A 16219-nucleotide genomic window follows, 5' to 3' on the forward strand; every position below is an offset into this window, starting at 1 on the left:
TACAGGGGTGTGCCACCGCAAGCAGGTAAATATTTATTTTTGTTAATTTATTTATGCGTATGTCCATGCATCTGTCTATGTGAGCAAAGGCTACATGTGTGGGTGACAGAGGAGGCCAGAAAGGGGCATTGGATCCCTTGGAGTTGGAGTTAAAGGCTGATATCAGCTGGCTGATGATGGTACCAGGAACTGAACTCAGATCCTCTGGAAGAGCAGCAAATTCTCTTAACTGCTGCGCCTCTCTCCAGTCATCATTCCTTCTCTAAAAATTTCTTCCTTTATTTTTATTTGATGTGCACTGTTGTTGTGCCTGCTTTTTTGTCCATGTGAGGGTGTCGGATCCCATGGAACTGGAGTTACAGACAGTTATGAGCTGCTATGTGGGTGCTGAGAATTCAACCTGAGTCCTCTGGAAGAGCAGCCAGTGCTCTTAACCAGCCCTTCTCCAAAAATTGTTATGGTGTGTGTACGTGTGCGTGTGTGCGTGTGCGTGTGCGCGTGCGTGTGTGTGTGTGTGTGTGTGAGAGAGAGAGAGAGAGAGAGAGAGAGAGAGAGAGAGAGAGAGAGAGAGAGAGAGAGAGGGGAGAATTTTCAGACTTTTAGGGCCACTAGATCTTGCATAACTTCACAATCCTTTATTTTTTTTCTGTTGTCAAGAAGAATTCCCAGAAAGAAACTGTCTAAAGGAACTGATTGCTCAGAACTGCAGTGGGGTGAGAGGTTGGAATGTTGTAGGTCCAGGCCACCAGTCACCTTATTTTGGATTAGCTTTGCCCCATGGATAGCTATTTCTAGAGCCTGTGACTAACAGATAAAATGTTTTGAATCTATCAATTAGCAGACCTAGCTTTTTCCAGCCCAGGAGCTAACTCAGAAACATCATCAGATAACATCTGAGGCCTCCAGTAAAGCTCCCCACATTTTGCTGTAGCCACCTCTGATGTACCTATCAATTTAGTTTGAGCTTGCCTTTGTAGCAGGGCCACCAACTTAGTAGGCCTGTAGACCTTAGCATGACTAACTCCATGATGGAAGTACCATTCAGGCTGTAAGACTCAGTAGACAGCACCACCAGCCAAAACTAAAACAGGCCTAGTTCATCAAAGGCCATATAGGTTTGGTAAACTCTACAAATGTGCTAACCTTGCTTTTTTGGCTTCTGTAGTTTTGCTTCTGGCTAACTGTTCTTGTTGACTGAAGTATGTCAACCCAGAACATGTTTTTTGTTGTTGTTTGTTTGTTTTTTTGCTTAAAAAGCTCCCCCTGAGAAATGCTTGGGATCCTGAACACCCAGTGTAGTTGCTGGATGGTTAATAAAGACTTTCTATTGGCTTAAACCCATGTCTGAGAAGTCTTCTCTGGTGAATATCCCATAACACCTTGATTGACTTTCTTTGTTCTGTAAAACTATAAAATTTTAAGAAACTGCTCCCACATTGGAACATGAAATTTGGGATAACCTAAACCTGTGTTTCTGGGCCGTGGTTACTCAGATATGGCTCCCGAATAAACCATCTCTTAGTCCTTTTAAGGTGAGAGCTGTGTTGTTTGACACTGTAGTATGGGAAAGATAAACTCAGAGCTAAAAAATCACTAGCAAGGTAACCACGCAGATTCCTTAGAGAACAAAGTGGTGTCTTCACAGGCAGCTGTGCAGGGGAGGAGCTGAGAAGAGGAAGGGGAGGGGCCAAGAGGAGGGTGGTTAAATCACTGGCCCAGACAAATGCGAGTCTGGTGCTGATGAGGTCCAGAGGATGCGGAATGGCCGTGTTAGATGAGTAGCCCTCAAAACTTCTAATTGCAGGCAAGGACAGTATTCATATGACAGAGAAAAATCTTTGAAAAACTCCGTGTCATTGTACTTTGCTGTTCAGGGTTATGACCCACAGTCGGGTGAACCAGGCCTCTGGCTCCTACCAACTCTTTATTTTTTTCTCTCTTTTTCTTTCTTCCTTTTGCACATCTTTTCTTTCAGTGCTAGGCAGTGAACCCACTGGCTCCAGACACTGAACATTCTAGACAAGTGCGCTCCTAGTGAACTGTGTCGCTGCCTCACTCACTCCGCTGTCCAGACGGAGAACAGCCCACAGTTTTGGCCAAACTGTTTTCCCCCAATTTGGGGCAAGATTGGCACCTTGAACAGGAACTGCGCGTACACCAGCAGTGACCTACCTCTTCCTGAGATGAAGTCCATTCCCTCATCAAAACAGTGTGTACCCCTTCTAGCCACAGGAAGAGCCAGCACTGATGCCTTTTCTGCAGGAAGTGCCACCTCCTTATCAGAGCACTTTGTACCCTACCCCCATGCCTGTATATTCACATCCTCAGTGCATACATTACTACAAAACCCCATAGTGCACCCAATATGGCCTGATGGATCCCACTGAGACCAGGTAGGTGGCAATCAGCAAGGACAACCTGTTTACTTGATACACAGCTCATTTTTTACCACAGACTTAACAGCTTAAAAAAAAAAAAGTCACTGCCCTTAATACAAGGGTGACCTTAAGAGGGTGATGGGACTATTTGCTTCAGCCTTTGCCACACTCACCCTAGAGTGCTGTGCAAAGAAAAGATTCTCATGAGACTCACCCAAGGTTCACCAGGAAGCCAGCTGCCTCCGTTGGAAAGATCCAGCAGGGACCCCAGAGCAGCCAAACATGGCTATTTGCTATGAAGCCTTCCCCCTACTCTGAGCCCTTAATGGTGGGGATCTGTCTGAGACTGAGTATTTCTGGAAATTTGCACTGAGGGGCTTAGAGAAGGCCGCTCCACAGGGGTACTCACATTTAGCTTGGACCAGCAGTATGCCAACAGCTTGCAAAAGGTTGCTTGTTGGATGTGTGAGCCACTGCCATTGTCTAGCACCTCAGGGTACTGTTGTATGTGTCCCTTTTATAGGGAGATGGCTGGGTGAAGGAACATTTACTATAGGACATTCAAGACGATTTGCTTTCGTTAAAAGACACAAATGTTCCCCAGTGACTCCCAATGGGACTCTAGATCAGCCTGGAGCATGGGAGAATGCTCTCCCTCCATCAGAGCTATTCTCAAGCATGGGTTTTCAATAATCTCCAGTCAAGAGGTTTGGGGAAGCACCTCATGGCAAAGGCTTCCAGCATTCTTAGCAGCACAGGACAAATGTAGGCTGTAAGATACAGCACGGATGCTGTGTATGTGTGTGTGGGGGCAGTTAGGGAGTGGGGAATGGGTAGGCCATTTTCATATTCCACACCGTAGGGGTGCTTGTGTTACATACAGGAGGAAGGAATCTTTATATGTGCTAATAATACTTTGTTTGCTCTGAGTTAATCTCCTTGAATCACTTCTTTCTTTCTTCCTTCCTTCCTTCCTTCCTTCCTTCCTTCCTTCCTTCCTTCCTTCCTTCCTTCCTTCCTTTCTTTCTTTCTTTCTTTCTTTCTTTCTTTCTTTCTTTCTTTCTTTCTTTTGAGATAGGGTCATTTGTAGCCCAGGCTCTTGATTAGTCTACTTCCATCTTGGCTTGGTTATTCTCTACTGCGGTGAAGAGACACCAAGACCAAGGCAACTTAGAGAAGAAAACATTTTACTGGGGACTTGATTACAGTTTCTTTTTTTTTTTAATTTTTAATTCTTTTTTTTTGTTGTTGTTGTTTTTGTTTTCTTTTTTGAGACAGGGTTTCTCTGTGTAGCTCTGACTGTCCTGGAACTCACTCTGTAGACCAGGCTGGCCTCGAACTCAGAAATCCACCTGCCTCTGCCTCCCAAGTGCTGGGATTAAAGGCATGCGCTGCCACTGCCCGACTTTGATTACAGTTTCAAGAGTGAGTCCATGGCCATCTTGGCAGCAGCAGGCAGACATAATGCTGGACCTTATGCTACTGCTAAGACCTTACATTTATTTGATCCATATGTTGAGAGCAGAGAGATGGAGAGCTGGGTCTGGTATGGGCCTGGGCTTTTGAAACCTCAAAGTTCCACTAACTAGTGATTAAACACTCAAATATATGATCCTATGGGGATCATTCTCATTCAAACCACCATACACCGCCCTCTTCCGAGTACTAGGATTACAGGTCTGTGGCATCATGTTTGGGTCTTCTAGTTTTCTCTTTGAGATGGTCTAGCTGTGTGGCTGACCCTGACTTGAAATTTTCTATGTAGCACCCAGGCTGGCTTAGAACTCATGTTCATCTGGCCTCTGCCTCTTTTAGTTGCAGCTGTGAGCCACTTACACCCAGCCCTTTGTTATTTTTAATGTTGAGTTTTCTGCCTAGAGATCTTCCTGTCATTTTCTCAACATACAACTTATGTGGAAATGTGGGGACAAGCTTCATCAAGACCCATGCTTTGCCTCCCCGTGTGATGGTAGATTTGGAGAAAAGATGTCTCTGAGCATTGTCATGGGTTGGGGAGGGCAGATGGTCTTGGTGACTGGGTCTTCATCTGTTGGTCTGCCAGTCTTGCAATAAAGTTTGTTTTACTTGCCCAGGTTCCTTGTCTTTCAGCCTTTGACAGTGGCAATAGCCAGATTTGTAGCCAATAGCAGTAAATGGCAGCAGTGCCTTGTGTAGATTTCTCAAGGAAGAAAGTTTGGGTAGCCAGCCACTCTGCTGACACTGGTTCTAGCTTCTACACAGTTGCAAGCCCTTATTATTTCTCATTCCTAATGTTTTCAATCTCATTGCTTAACCTCTTGGGTATGTATGTGTGTATATATATATGTATATGTATATGTATATGTATATGTATATGTATATGTATATGTATATGTATATGTATATGTATATATGTATATATATTTGTGTGTGTGTCTGTGTGTGTGCCACAGCATGTGTGTTGATATCTGAGTTATCTGAAAGGATAACTTAGAGAAGTTAGTTCTCTTATTTCCACACTACATGGATCCTGGTTATCAAACTCAGGTGGTCAGGTGTGGCAACTGTCTCAGTTAGGGTTTCCATTGCTGTGAAGAGACACCATGAGCAAGGCAACTCTTATAAAGGCAAACATTTAATTGGGGATGGCTTACAGTTTCTGAGGTTCAGTCCATTATCATCAGGAAGCATGGCAGCATGCAGGCAGACATGATGTTGGAGAAGGAGCTGAGAGCTCTGCATCTTGATTCAAAGGCAACCAGGAGACACAGGCATCCTTAGGCAGCTAGGAGGAAGCTGCCTTCCACAATGGAGCCTGAGCATAGGGGGAGACTTCCAAAAGCCCACCCCCACAGTGACACACGTCCTCCAAGGCCACACCTCCTAACAGTACCATTCTCTATGGGCCAAGCATACTCAAACCACCCCAGCAACCATCAAGCCATCTCACAGGTCCTTTCTTCCTTTTGAGACATGGTCTCACTGTGTATCCCTGCTTTGCCTGGAACTCTCTCCTGTAGACCAGGCTGGCTTTGAACTCATAGAGACCCACCAAACTCTGCCTCCTGAGTGCTGGGATTAAAAACGCCCAGCCAGGCTCTTTTCCTTTTAACTCTAAAGTTCAAGCTTAAGGATGGAGCCCTCGGAAGGCCTTCACATTTTATGCATGCTCTACTCAGCCCCTGGACAGCTAGGGAGGAGGTCATGCTCTGCCCACAGGATGGGCAACACCCTCCTTTGTCTGTCTCTGGCTGATTCTTTGTTAGCTGTTAGTCTGGGTTAGCATCACCAGTCATATCAACCTTGAGACGTTGCTGGTCTAGCCATGAGGGGTGGGGAAGACTGCTAGCCAATAATTAGACCACATTTCTTTTGTTCTCATGTATTCATGACCAATTTACCTTTTTGCCAGGGCAGAGAGCCAACCCTATCAACAGGATAACAAGCAAATGCCCCCAACCATCTTCTCCTTTAGTGCCAAAAGCAGCTTGGGGAGAGTAGGAACAATTGGGTCTGTGATATGTCCTAAAGCTCGTTTCTTCCCGATGATGGTTTTCATGGGACTGAACCTGTTGGTTTGTGGTTTGGCTTGCAGTTCAAGTCGCCATAGTATTTGGTGCAAAAATATTAGACTATGTCTTCAACCTGTGTGAAGGTAAATATGACTACCTGGAGCGGCTCTCTGACAAACTGCTGCTGAAGATCATCTGCTACCTGGACCTGGAAGATATCGCCAGGCTCTCTCAGACATCAAGCAGGTTTGAGAAGGTAACAGTCCCTATTGTTGCGTCAGCTGTACCAAGAGCCTGCCACTGAGCTAACCCCTGAGAGCCATATTTCTCCTCTTCCTTATTCATTTAGGTTCATTTATTTATTCTCTTGCTTATTTGATGTGTATAGGTGTTTTGCCTACCTGTATGTAGATGCACTATGTGCATGCAGTGCCCTTGGAGGTCAGAAGAGGTCGCCTGATCCTCTGGAACTAGAATTACAGGCAGCTGTGCTGTGAGCCACCATGCCATGTGGGTGCTAGGAACCAAACCCAGGTCCTCTGCAAGAGCAGCCAATGTTCTTAACTGCTGAGCCATCTCTCCAGACCCTGTGTTTTTTTTTTTTTTCAAAGAATGTGTGTGTGTACATATGTATGTATGTATGTATGTATGTATGTATGTATGTATGTATCAAGATAAGGATTTATGAAGTACATGCTAGCCTTGAACAACTTCTATTTTGTTTGTTTGTTTTGTTTTTTTTTTTAAGACAGGCTTTCTTTGTGTAGCCCTGGCTGCCCTAGAACTTGCTTGATAGACCAGGGTGGTCTCCAAGATCTACTGCCTCTGCCTTCTGAGTGCAGGGATCAAAGGTGTGCGCTCCCAAGGCAGGTTTAGCCTTGATTTTCGAATCCTCCTGTTTCTACTTCCAAAGGACGGATTATAGGCCTATCCCACCATGACCAGCTTATATTTTCCTTTGAGACTGTTGAGACAATGTCTCTCTTTGTAGTCCAGGCTGGCTTTGAACTCATGGCAATCCTCCTGCCTCAGCCTCCCGAATTCTGGGATTAAAGATGTGAACCATCATGCCTGGTATACTCCTGTTTACTCTCCACAGCCGCTTGTTGAGTCCTGCCTCTGTGACAGCCACTGTCCTAGGCACAGCACACAAGCAATTAAGATGGCATTATTCCTGCCCTCAAGAAACTTACTATCAGGCTATCAGAGGGTTAGACAGTTCAGGTGACCACCACAGTATAATGTGATGGGTTTGACAAGAAACATTAGTATAAGGCACAAGGACTGTGTGCAAAGTGCTTTCCTGTGTCTCACTTCTTAGAAGTGGGCTACTCTATGTGGGTTTTGAGTGCAAATTAGTGGGCATTGTAAGTCAAAGGACCTTTCAAGCTGAGGAACAGAGGCAGAGGTAGCATTGTGGCCCTTCAAGGATGAGCTGAGAGTGTCTCAGGCGTTAAGAGTATGTACAGTTAACTGTTGGCTTCCAGCTTTCACAAGGCAAAGGCAGGTGAGTTTGAGGCTATCTTGGACTACTTAGTAAGTTCTAGGCCAGCCAGGGCGAGACCTTGAAGTAGACCGGAGTTCTCTTCTCAGCACCCATGTCAGGAGGCTTGCAGTCACTTGTAACTCTAGGGGAACTAACACCCTGTCTGTCTGTCTATCCGTCTCTCTCTCTCTCTCTTCCTCTCTCTCTCTCTCTCTCTCTCTCTCTCTCTCTCTCTCTCCCTCTCTCTCCCTCTCTCTCTCCCTCTCTCTCTCCCTCTCCCTCTCCCTCTCCCACTCTATCACACACACACACACACACATCACAATAAAATAAATCTTTTTAAAAAGTTATTAAGGAGTAACTGGCCCATATTCATTCCCATTTCTTCCAACATAGGCTATTTCTGGTGGGCTCTCTGTTCCTGTCTTTCCACCCCAAGCTGATGAGAGAAATCCAGGCTCTTGGTAGCCTCAGTCCTTAGCAGCATGTGCTCAGATGACAGCTGAAAACACAGCTAACTCCCATCTTTCAGAACAGGGCCCTGATTTTGGGCTCCTTCACCCATTCCTGCAGTTCTAAAGCCTTTGTACCCTACAGGCAAGCACATTAGAATGTGCCATTGCACCCCCATTTTGGCTCAAGTCAGTCAGAGTTGGAGATTGTTGCTGGCAGCTGATGAACTTTGACTGGCTCATAAAAGAACAGGTTTTCCCAGATGGTTCAAATTGTACTGTTGCCTAAAGGGTTAACATTTTTCCCTTACAATAATACAGTAAAAATGTCTTCATGACTAGAATTCATTTTCAGTAATAAAACTTATTAGTCTGCAGAATTCATTTCTCATTTAATTCTGTTTATTGTTTGAGACCAGATCCTATTATGAACTAAGTTGCTATGGAACTCACTGTGTCACTGGGGCCTGATCCTCTTGCTTCAGTGTCCTGAGTGCTGGGCTTACAGGTGTATCATCAGATCTGACTGACATATTTTTAGACTTGACTTTTATTTTCTACAAGTGCAGGACCAGAAATAGTAATTTTAAAATTTATTATTATTTTGTTTTTTGAGACAGGGTTTCTCTGTGTAGCCCTGGCTGCTCTGAAACTCTGTAGACCAAGCTATCCTTGAACTCACAGAAACCCCGGTGTCTCTGTCTCCAGAGTGCTGGAAATAAAGACATGTGCCATCAATGCCTGATTTATTTTTATATTAATTAATTGATTAATTATTAGCTAGTTAATTTATTTATTTTGATATAAGGTTTTATTGTGCATGCAGCCTTGGCTGGCTTGGAACTCATAGAAATCTCCTGCCTCTGCCTCCCAAATGCAAGAATTAAAGGTGTGTGCCACCAAGTGCAGCCTAGGTAGCCGTACTTTAAAGAAAATGCTGAAGTCACCAGAGTGCAGCGGTCAGAACCCAGTGACAGTGTCTTCCAGGGCTTGATTTGTTTCTTTATGTCAGTGCAAGGTCTCAGCAGGACCTGGTGGCCTCTGGTGATGGCTGCCCTTCCCCTGGGCATGTGCTTCCCTTCAAGTTCTCAGGTCCACTCTGCTTTTCTCACGTTCTCTGTCCTGTCGTTACTGTAGTACAGCCTCGAACCTGCGTTGTATACCATCCCAGGGCTCTAAGGTCAGGCTGTGCTCAGTGGGTGGTGTGCGCATGCGCCACGGTGCGGAAAGGCGATAGAGGGCAACATTGTGGAATCAGTCCTCGCCTTCCGTCTCCGTGTGGGTTCTGGGCATTAAACTGGGGTTGCCACGCTTGTAAGGCAAGTGCCTTTCTGTACTTACTTCACCATCTCAGCCATTTTTAAAACTCACTATGTAACCATGGAGGAGCTTGAATTCCTCATCCTCAGAAGTCGTGGGATTTCATCAGTGTGCCACGATAACCAGTTTATGCAGTGCTGGGGATTGAACCTGGGGCCTCATGCATACTGGATAAGCAGTCTACCACCGGAGCCACAGCCTCAACCTGGTACTTGCTGTGTAGACAAGCTAACCTCAGAAAGCTCCTTGCATCTTTCTTCCAAGTGCCGGGATTAGAGATGTACATGACCATCTATAAATTTAAATTTTTTAAAATTGCATTTATTTATTTATTTTATCTGTGTGTGTATTCACACACACACTTGTGTGCCGTGATAGTGTTGTGGTCGGACAGCCTATGAGAAATGATTCTTTACTTCTACTTTGTGGGTTCTGGGGAATCAAGTTCAAGTTGTCAGGCTTGGGATTAAATACCTTCACCTGCTGAGCTATTTTGCCAGCCCCACAGACTTTTAAGTATCACTTCCCCACCCCCACTTAAAAGGCATGTATGTGCATGTTCACTAGGGGTTGAACCCAGGACTTCATATATACTAAACCGTGCACTTTCATACCAGGCATGGTGACTCACACCTGCCATTCCAGGCTTTGAGAGGCTGAGGCAAGAGCATCCTATGAGCTGGAGGTAAGACTAGCCTACACAGTGAGCTCCAGGCTAGTCAGAGGTACCTAGTGAGACCCCCATGTGACACGTATACTAGCGTCTCCTCCCTTGATTTTTATCCCTATCAAACCAGAGAGTCCTATCACTTAATTTATGTCTACCTTGACAGACCTAGTGTAGGTCTTCTCCAAGGATGTGGAGATTGCTCAGTGATGAAGAGGGCTTGCTGTTCTTCTAGAAGACTAGAGTTCGGTTCCCAGCATCCGTGTCGGGTGGATCACTGTAACTTGTAACTCCAGCTCCAGGAGATCCAACACCCTCTTCTGACCTCCAAGGAACCCTCACACAAGCAGCATACACCTACAGGCATTGCTGCCATAGCCCTTTAATCACAGCAAGCGAGCGAGGATCTGGTGGGCTCCATGGCTGTATTTTTTTCTGTATAAACAAACAAAGAAGCATCCTTAGAACTTGACTGGCAAGAGAGCAACCCTGCAGGTAGCTTGTTTGTCAGAAGGGCAGAGTTCTACACCTGTCAGATGGAGGGCCAGCCCTGAACTGAAGGAAGTTCCAAGATATGCAGCTACATGGCCGCTTGCCTGGGTACCTGCTCTCCTTTCCCCTCCAAATGCACCAGAAACCCCCAATGCAGTGAGAGAAGAGAGGTCCAGACACCCAGGCTGGGATGTGACTGTGGACATGTTCCTTGGAGCTTAGAAATAACTGAAGTCACTAACCTTGCTTGTATGTGAGACCTGCCTCAGAAACAAACAAACAAACAAAAACAAAAACAAAAACAAAAACAAAACAAAACAAAACAAAAAACCAGCCAAGAGTGGTGTCTCACACCTGGGAGGCAGAGGCAGGAAGATCTCTGTGAGTTCCAGGACAGCCAGTGCTACATAGTGAGACCCTGTCACAACCAAATACCACTGAAACAAAAGAAGACATTCTCTATTGTCATATTTTAGCCAAGGAGGTAGATCTTTCTTTCTTTCTTTCTTTCTTTCTTTCTTTCTTTCTTTCTTCCTTTCTTTCTTTCTTTTTCTTTCCTTCCTCCCTTCCTTCCTTCCTTCCTTCCTTCTTTCTTTCTTTCTAAAATAGATTTTTATTTATTTATTTTATGTATATGAATACACCATTACTCTCTTTAGACATACCAGAAGAGAGTATCAGATCCCATTACAGATGGTTATGAGCCACCATGTGGTTGCTGGGAATTGAACTCAGGACCTCTGGAAGAACAGTCAGTGCTCTTAACTGCTGAGCCTTCTCTTCAGCTGTAGTGGGTAGATTTAGAAATATTTTTAAAGTGTGTATGTGTGTGTGTGTGTGTGTGTGTGTGTGATATGTATGTGAGCAGGTGTTCTACAGCATGTATGTAAAGGTCAGGGGACATCTTACCAGAGTTGGTTTTCACCTTCTACTGTAGATTTCAGGGATCAAAGTCAGGTCCTTGTGCTTTTTCAGCAAGCAAGCAGAGCTATCTTGCCAGTCCACAATGACATTTATTTTCCTTGTGTCCACAAACTCCCTTGGAAGGGGATCCCCAACTCTGAATAAGTAGGTAATGTACCTAGTGAGCAGGTGAACACAACTGTCAGGTCTTCCCTGGGACTCACCATGTAGACCAGAATGGCCTTGAATTCTTTGTATGGCAGAGATCTACCCACTTCTGCTTTCCAAGTGCTGGGATTAAAGGTGAGCCCAGTCCAGTGAGTTGTGGCTACCTAATTAAACCAAGACCCACTTGATACAATTCTGATAACGGTGTGGATGCAGGGTCTGGAGCGCAGTCGTAGAGCTTCGGCTCAGCATCTGTGAGGTTCTGGGTCAGCCCCTGACATCCTGGGCTCCAATAGGAAATCGTCTCATGGGATAGTGAGATACTTGCACAGCAATGGGGCACATTTAAACAAGCACACAGCCAGAGAACTGAGGTTCATTCTAGCTCCTCCCCATCGTGAGCCTTGGGCAGCTGGCAAACACTCTTCCTTATCTTTTCTGAGCCCAGTTTCTCAGTTTGTAAAAAGGACAGGCTCTCCCTTGAACTCCTTCAATCCCTTTTAGAATTCCTGTGTGTCAACTTCGTACACTACCACCAGGGGGCGACTAGCTCTTGCTGCCTGGCAATTGAAGTCCAAAGTTTGGGATGTTCAATAGGGAAGATTTTGTAGATAAAAATTAGTGTTTTCAGTCTAAAGTATGACGACTCGTGCTGAAGTTACTCTAGTGGGAACTGTAGTTTGTTATTTTCGCTCATAATCTCAGTTACACAAGACAAGATACTCTTAAGTGTATCACGTCAGCAACTACGTCAGAGTTAGAGTTGAGCTTTCAAAGAAAAGGTTCAGGTGTTTGTTTTGAGACACGGAAGGCCTCAAACTCAGAGAGATCCTCCTGCCTCTGCCTCCTGAGTGCTAGAATTAAAAACATCTGGCTTTTTGTTTATTTGTTTGTTCTGATTTGCTTCGTTTTTCTATTAAGACACGTCTTGGGAGCTATAGCGATGCTACAGCAGTTAAAAACACTTGCAGAGAACCCAGGCTCAGTTCCCAGCCCCACACGGTGGTTTACAAGCTTCCAGAACCGGTTCTAGAGGAGCCAGTGTCTCTCCTCCATCAGCACCAGGCGTTTGTGTGGTGTACACATATATACATGTAGGCAAAACAATATGCATATAAAATCTAAATTATTATTATTATTAATTTTTTTTTTTTGCTTTTTTTGAGACATAATTTCTCTGTATAGCCCTAGCTGTCCTGGAACTTGCTCTGTAGACCAAGGTGGCTTCAAACTCTGAGATCTACCTGCTTCTGCCTCCCGAGCACTGGGTTTAAAGGTATGTGTCACCACCATCTAGCTTAATTTTTTTTTTTTTTTTTCAAAAAGAGATTCCTTAAGACTTTGCCTTTGCTGTTTATGGTTAGATGCATAACCAGAGTAGAGGAATGTTGAGAATGGGATTAGATAATGAATGGCCTGCAGAGCAGAAAAGTGTGTTTTGGAGCCGAGGGTGAACTCTGTACTCTGTACAGCTCTGCCTGTGCTCTGGCGGCTGAGGTAGGATTGCTGAGGGCTGGAGACCAGCCTGGTGCACATAGCAAGCTCTGCCTTAAAAAAGCAAAAGCCAGGTGGTGGTGGTGGTGCACGGCTTTAATCCCAGCACAGAGCAGAGGCAGGCAGATTTCTTTGAGTTCAAGGTCAGCTTGGTCTAATAGCAAGTTCTAGGCTAGCTAGGGCTACATAGTGAGACCCTTCTTAAAAACAACATTGACAGCAACAAAATCCTCCACAAATGTTTAAGGGATGAAACAACTAAGTACCACTGCTTAACTGTGTGACTTGTGATGGCAGTTCCGTTGCTGTTTATGTAGATAGGACCTTAAAACAGCTATGATTCATGACATTTTAGGGACCCAGTCTCATGGAGTTCAGGTTGGCTTCAAATTCTCTGTGTGGCTGAGGATGACCTTGGACTGCTGAAGAGCACTGGGCTCACCCATACCATAATAGCACAGCGATGTCAGTGCAGCCAGCTCAGATCCTTCACAGGCCGACCCCGAGTCATGTCGGGAAGGAGAGCATTCAGCACTGCGCTCCACCTCACCAGCTATCCGAGGCCACCCTTTGATTTCTGATCCTCCTGCCTTCTCCTCCTAAGCTCCTCCATATCTAGTTAATGTGGTGCAGGTCCCTCATGCATGCCAGACAAGCACTAACACTTTGCCAACTGAGCCCTGGGTTACAGGTCTTTTTTTTTTTTAATTAATAATTTATTTTTGATTTTATGTGCACTGGTGTTTGCCCGCATGTAGGTCTGTGTAAGGCTGTTGAAGTCCCTGAAACTGGAGTTACAGACAGTTGTGAGCTGCCTTGTGGGTGCTGGGGTTGAACCCAGGTCTTCTGGAAGAGCAGCCAATGCTCTTAACTGTGGAGCTATCCCTTTAGCCCCAGGTTTCACATCTTGACTTGAGTGCAGGACTTGCTTTGTCCCATTGCCCTTCTGTAGATACTGCTGTATTTGCCTCTTCTCTGACAGGAGCAGTTTCTGTAGGGCAAACCTTCATGGCACTCGCTGTCACCTGGCGGCTTCTGAATAGCAGGTGTTTGATAGTGGCAGTGTGAGCTAGTGGATGGTGTGTCTTAACCCCTGCTCTGGCTCTTTCCACCTGCAGTTGTGCAAGAGTGACTCACTGTGGGAGCAGATAGTCCAGTCCACCTGTGACACCATCACCCCTGACATGCGGGCCCTGGCGAACGACATGGGCTGGAAACAGATGTTCTTCACCGACAAGATCCAGCTCCAGAGGCAGATCCGCAAGAAAAAGCAAAGACAGGAAAATGAGATGGAGAAGCATACTTAGGGGATGGCCTTGCCCACCAGTGGGGCCATTCTTGTACGTCTCTTCAGGTCCAAATCTCTCTCTCTCTTAACAACAGGTTTTGCTGAATCCAGGCATCACTTGAAAATCAGATTTTGTACACACATGCAAATCCACCTAGTGCCTTGCTTGAGCAACCTCCCCTGTCTTGCTCAGGCCAACCCACGGCCCAAGTACTAAGGGCTTCGAGACAGGAAGCCTCTCAGACCACCACCTCCCTGATCCCCTGTTGCCCTTGAGGAAAGAGGCACCTGTTGTGTATGAACTAACAATAAAGAGTTATTATCAGGCTTGTGTTTTGGTTTGTAATCATACAAGGATCCCCGGCTGGACTCTGAGGATGACTTTGAACTTCTGACTCTGTTGCCTCCACCTCTCCACTGCCAGGATTACAGCTGTTTATTTATTCGATCCCTTGCCCAATTCATAAGGTACTGACCTATGTGCCAAGTAAGCACACTCTCCACCAAGTCATATCCCCCACAATGCATTGCTGGGTTTTGTTAAATATCTATTCTATCTAGACATTCAAAATGGCAACTTGGCTTTTGATTTTTTCCCCCTGATGTGTTACCTGCATCCCTCTGTGGAGTGGGTGGCTGGGAATCTCCACCCAACACTTGGAGGTGCAGGTGCCACAGGAGGCACCCCAGGAAAGCGCAGCCCTGCATCCACGAGATGCCAGCGTGGGAAATGGCTCTGCCAATCTTCCACACTGTCTCCACAAGGCTGGACTAAGCCCAAACCATCCATCCATCCACCAAGGACTCGGTATGAATGAGACTCTAATGCTTAATGATTAACCAAAGGCTTTATATGTTTGGTAATGCTCAATTAACAAGATGCTCACATAATTAGAAGTGTTACCCAATTAACTAACCTAGATATAAGTTGTTACCCAGGACTGCTATCGGTCCAAGTGTGGTTCTCCATCCTCCTACATTTCTGGTCCTCCCTAGCTCCTCCTCTTCCTCTCCTCACTCCTCCTCTTCCTCTCCTTACTCTTCTCGCCTTATCTCCTCCCAACTTGTGGGGAAATTTCCCGATATATATATATATATACACACACACACACACACACACACACACACGTGTGTGTGTGTGTGTGTAATAAAAAAATAATAGAGGCCAAAGGTCGGAGAGATGAATGACTTGGTGGTACTGTTGTTACTCAGTTCACCTGAGATCCAAGAGAGAGTTGAAAGTCCAGTGCTTGTAGACTGAATCTTTCATTTGACAAGTAGCCAAAAAAAATTCTGGTAGTTCTGAATCTTTTTTTCTTCTTTTTTATAAAGATTGTTTTTCATTGTATGTGTACGTGTGCTTTGCTTGCAAGTATGGCTGTACATCACTTGCATGTCTGGTATCCACAGAGGCCAGAAGAAGCTGTCTGATCACCTCAAACTGGAGTTAGATTGATGTTGTTGGAGCAGATAAAAGGAACTTGTTTTGAGCACTGCTATTTCGACTTTGGATTCCATTTTACCTAAGCTGACCAACTAACTCCCTCTCTAGGTAACAATAGTTCCCTAAAACATACCTGTTATCAACCTCCTCTCTAAACAAAACCAGTTACCCAAAACATAATGCTTGCTCCTAACAACAGAAAGAACGAATGGATTCGATTGGCTGGGCAAAAACATGTTCAATCTCAGTTGACAATGATGGAACACTGGGGGAAAGTCCCTAATACCTGAGTTCTGATGGTAAAAATTGTAACTGTAACTTGGCTCAGATGCTTGCGGGTTTTATGCTCATAAATCCTGCTTCAGAGACCCTGCTTATGTGGTGGGAATCATAAAAGACTTGTGGGTTACACAAAATAGATGATTCTAGCAAACTAGTGGATCCTCTGAATGGACCTGGAACAGGATGGTGGCTGCTTCCCCAGTCTTTAAGGAAGTTCCCAATGCTGGTAGTCTGGCACCTCCCCATAGTGCCAGAAGGATGGTTGCCTACTCCAGAGCTCAAGTCTGGTCCAAAGGCTGTATAAAAATGCTTACTGCTGCACAACTCAGTAAGTCTGCACCTTGGCGTTGATCT

General features: G+C 45.2%; 1 protein-coding gene across 1 annotated transcript in view; it reads left to right on the forward strand.

Annotated features, from left to right (window-relative positions):
* Nucleotides 1–14465, forward strand: part of Fbxo36 (F-box protein 36) — a 64379-nt gene extending 49914 nt beyond the window's left edge. Inside the window, exons 3-4 of the mRNA XM_028789551.1 lie at nt 5953–6125; nt 13970–14465. Coding sequence (XP_028645384.1) covers nt 5953–6125; nt 13970–14158 — 362 coding nt within the window. The 3' untranslated portion in view covers nt 14159–14465. The remainder of the gene's footprint in view (nt 1–5952; nt 6126–13969) is intronic.
* Nucleotides 14466–16219: the final 1754 nt, after the last annotated feature.

This window comes from Grammomys surdaster, unplaced genomic scaffold, assembly GCF_004785775.1.
Source record: "Grammomys surdaster isolate TR1022 unplaced genomic scaffold, NIH_TR_1.0 125846, whole genome shotgun sequence".
NCBI classification, from domain to species: Eukaryota; Metazoa; Chordata; class Mammalia; order Rodentia; family Muridae; genus Grammomys; species Grammomys surdaster.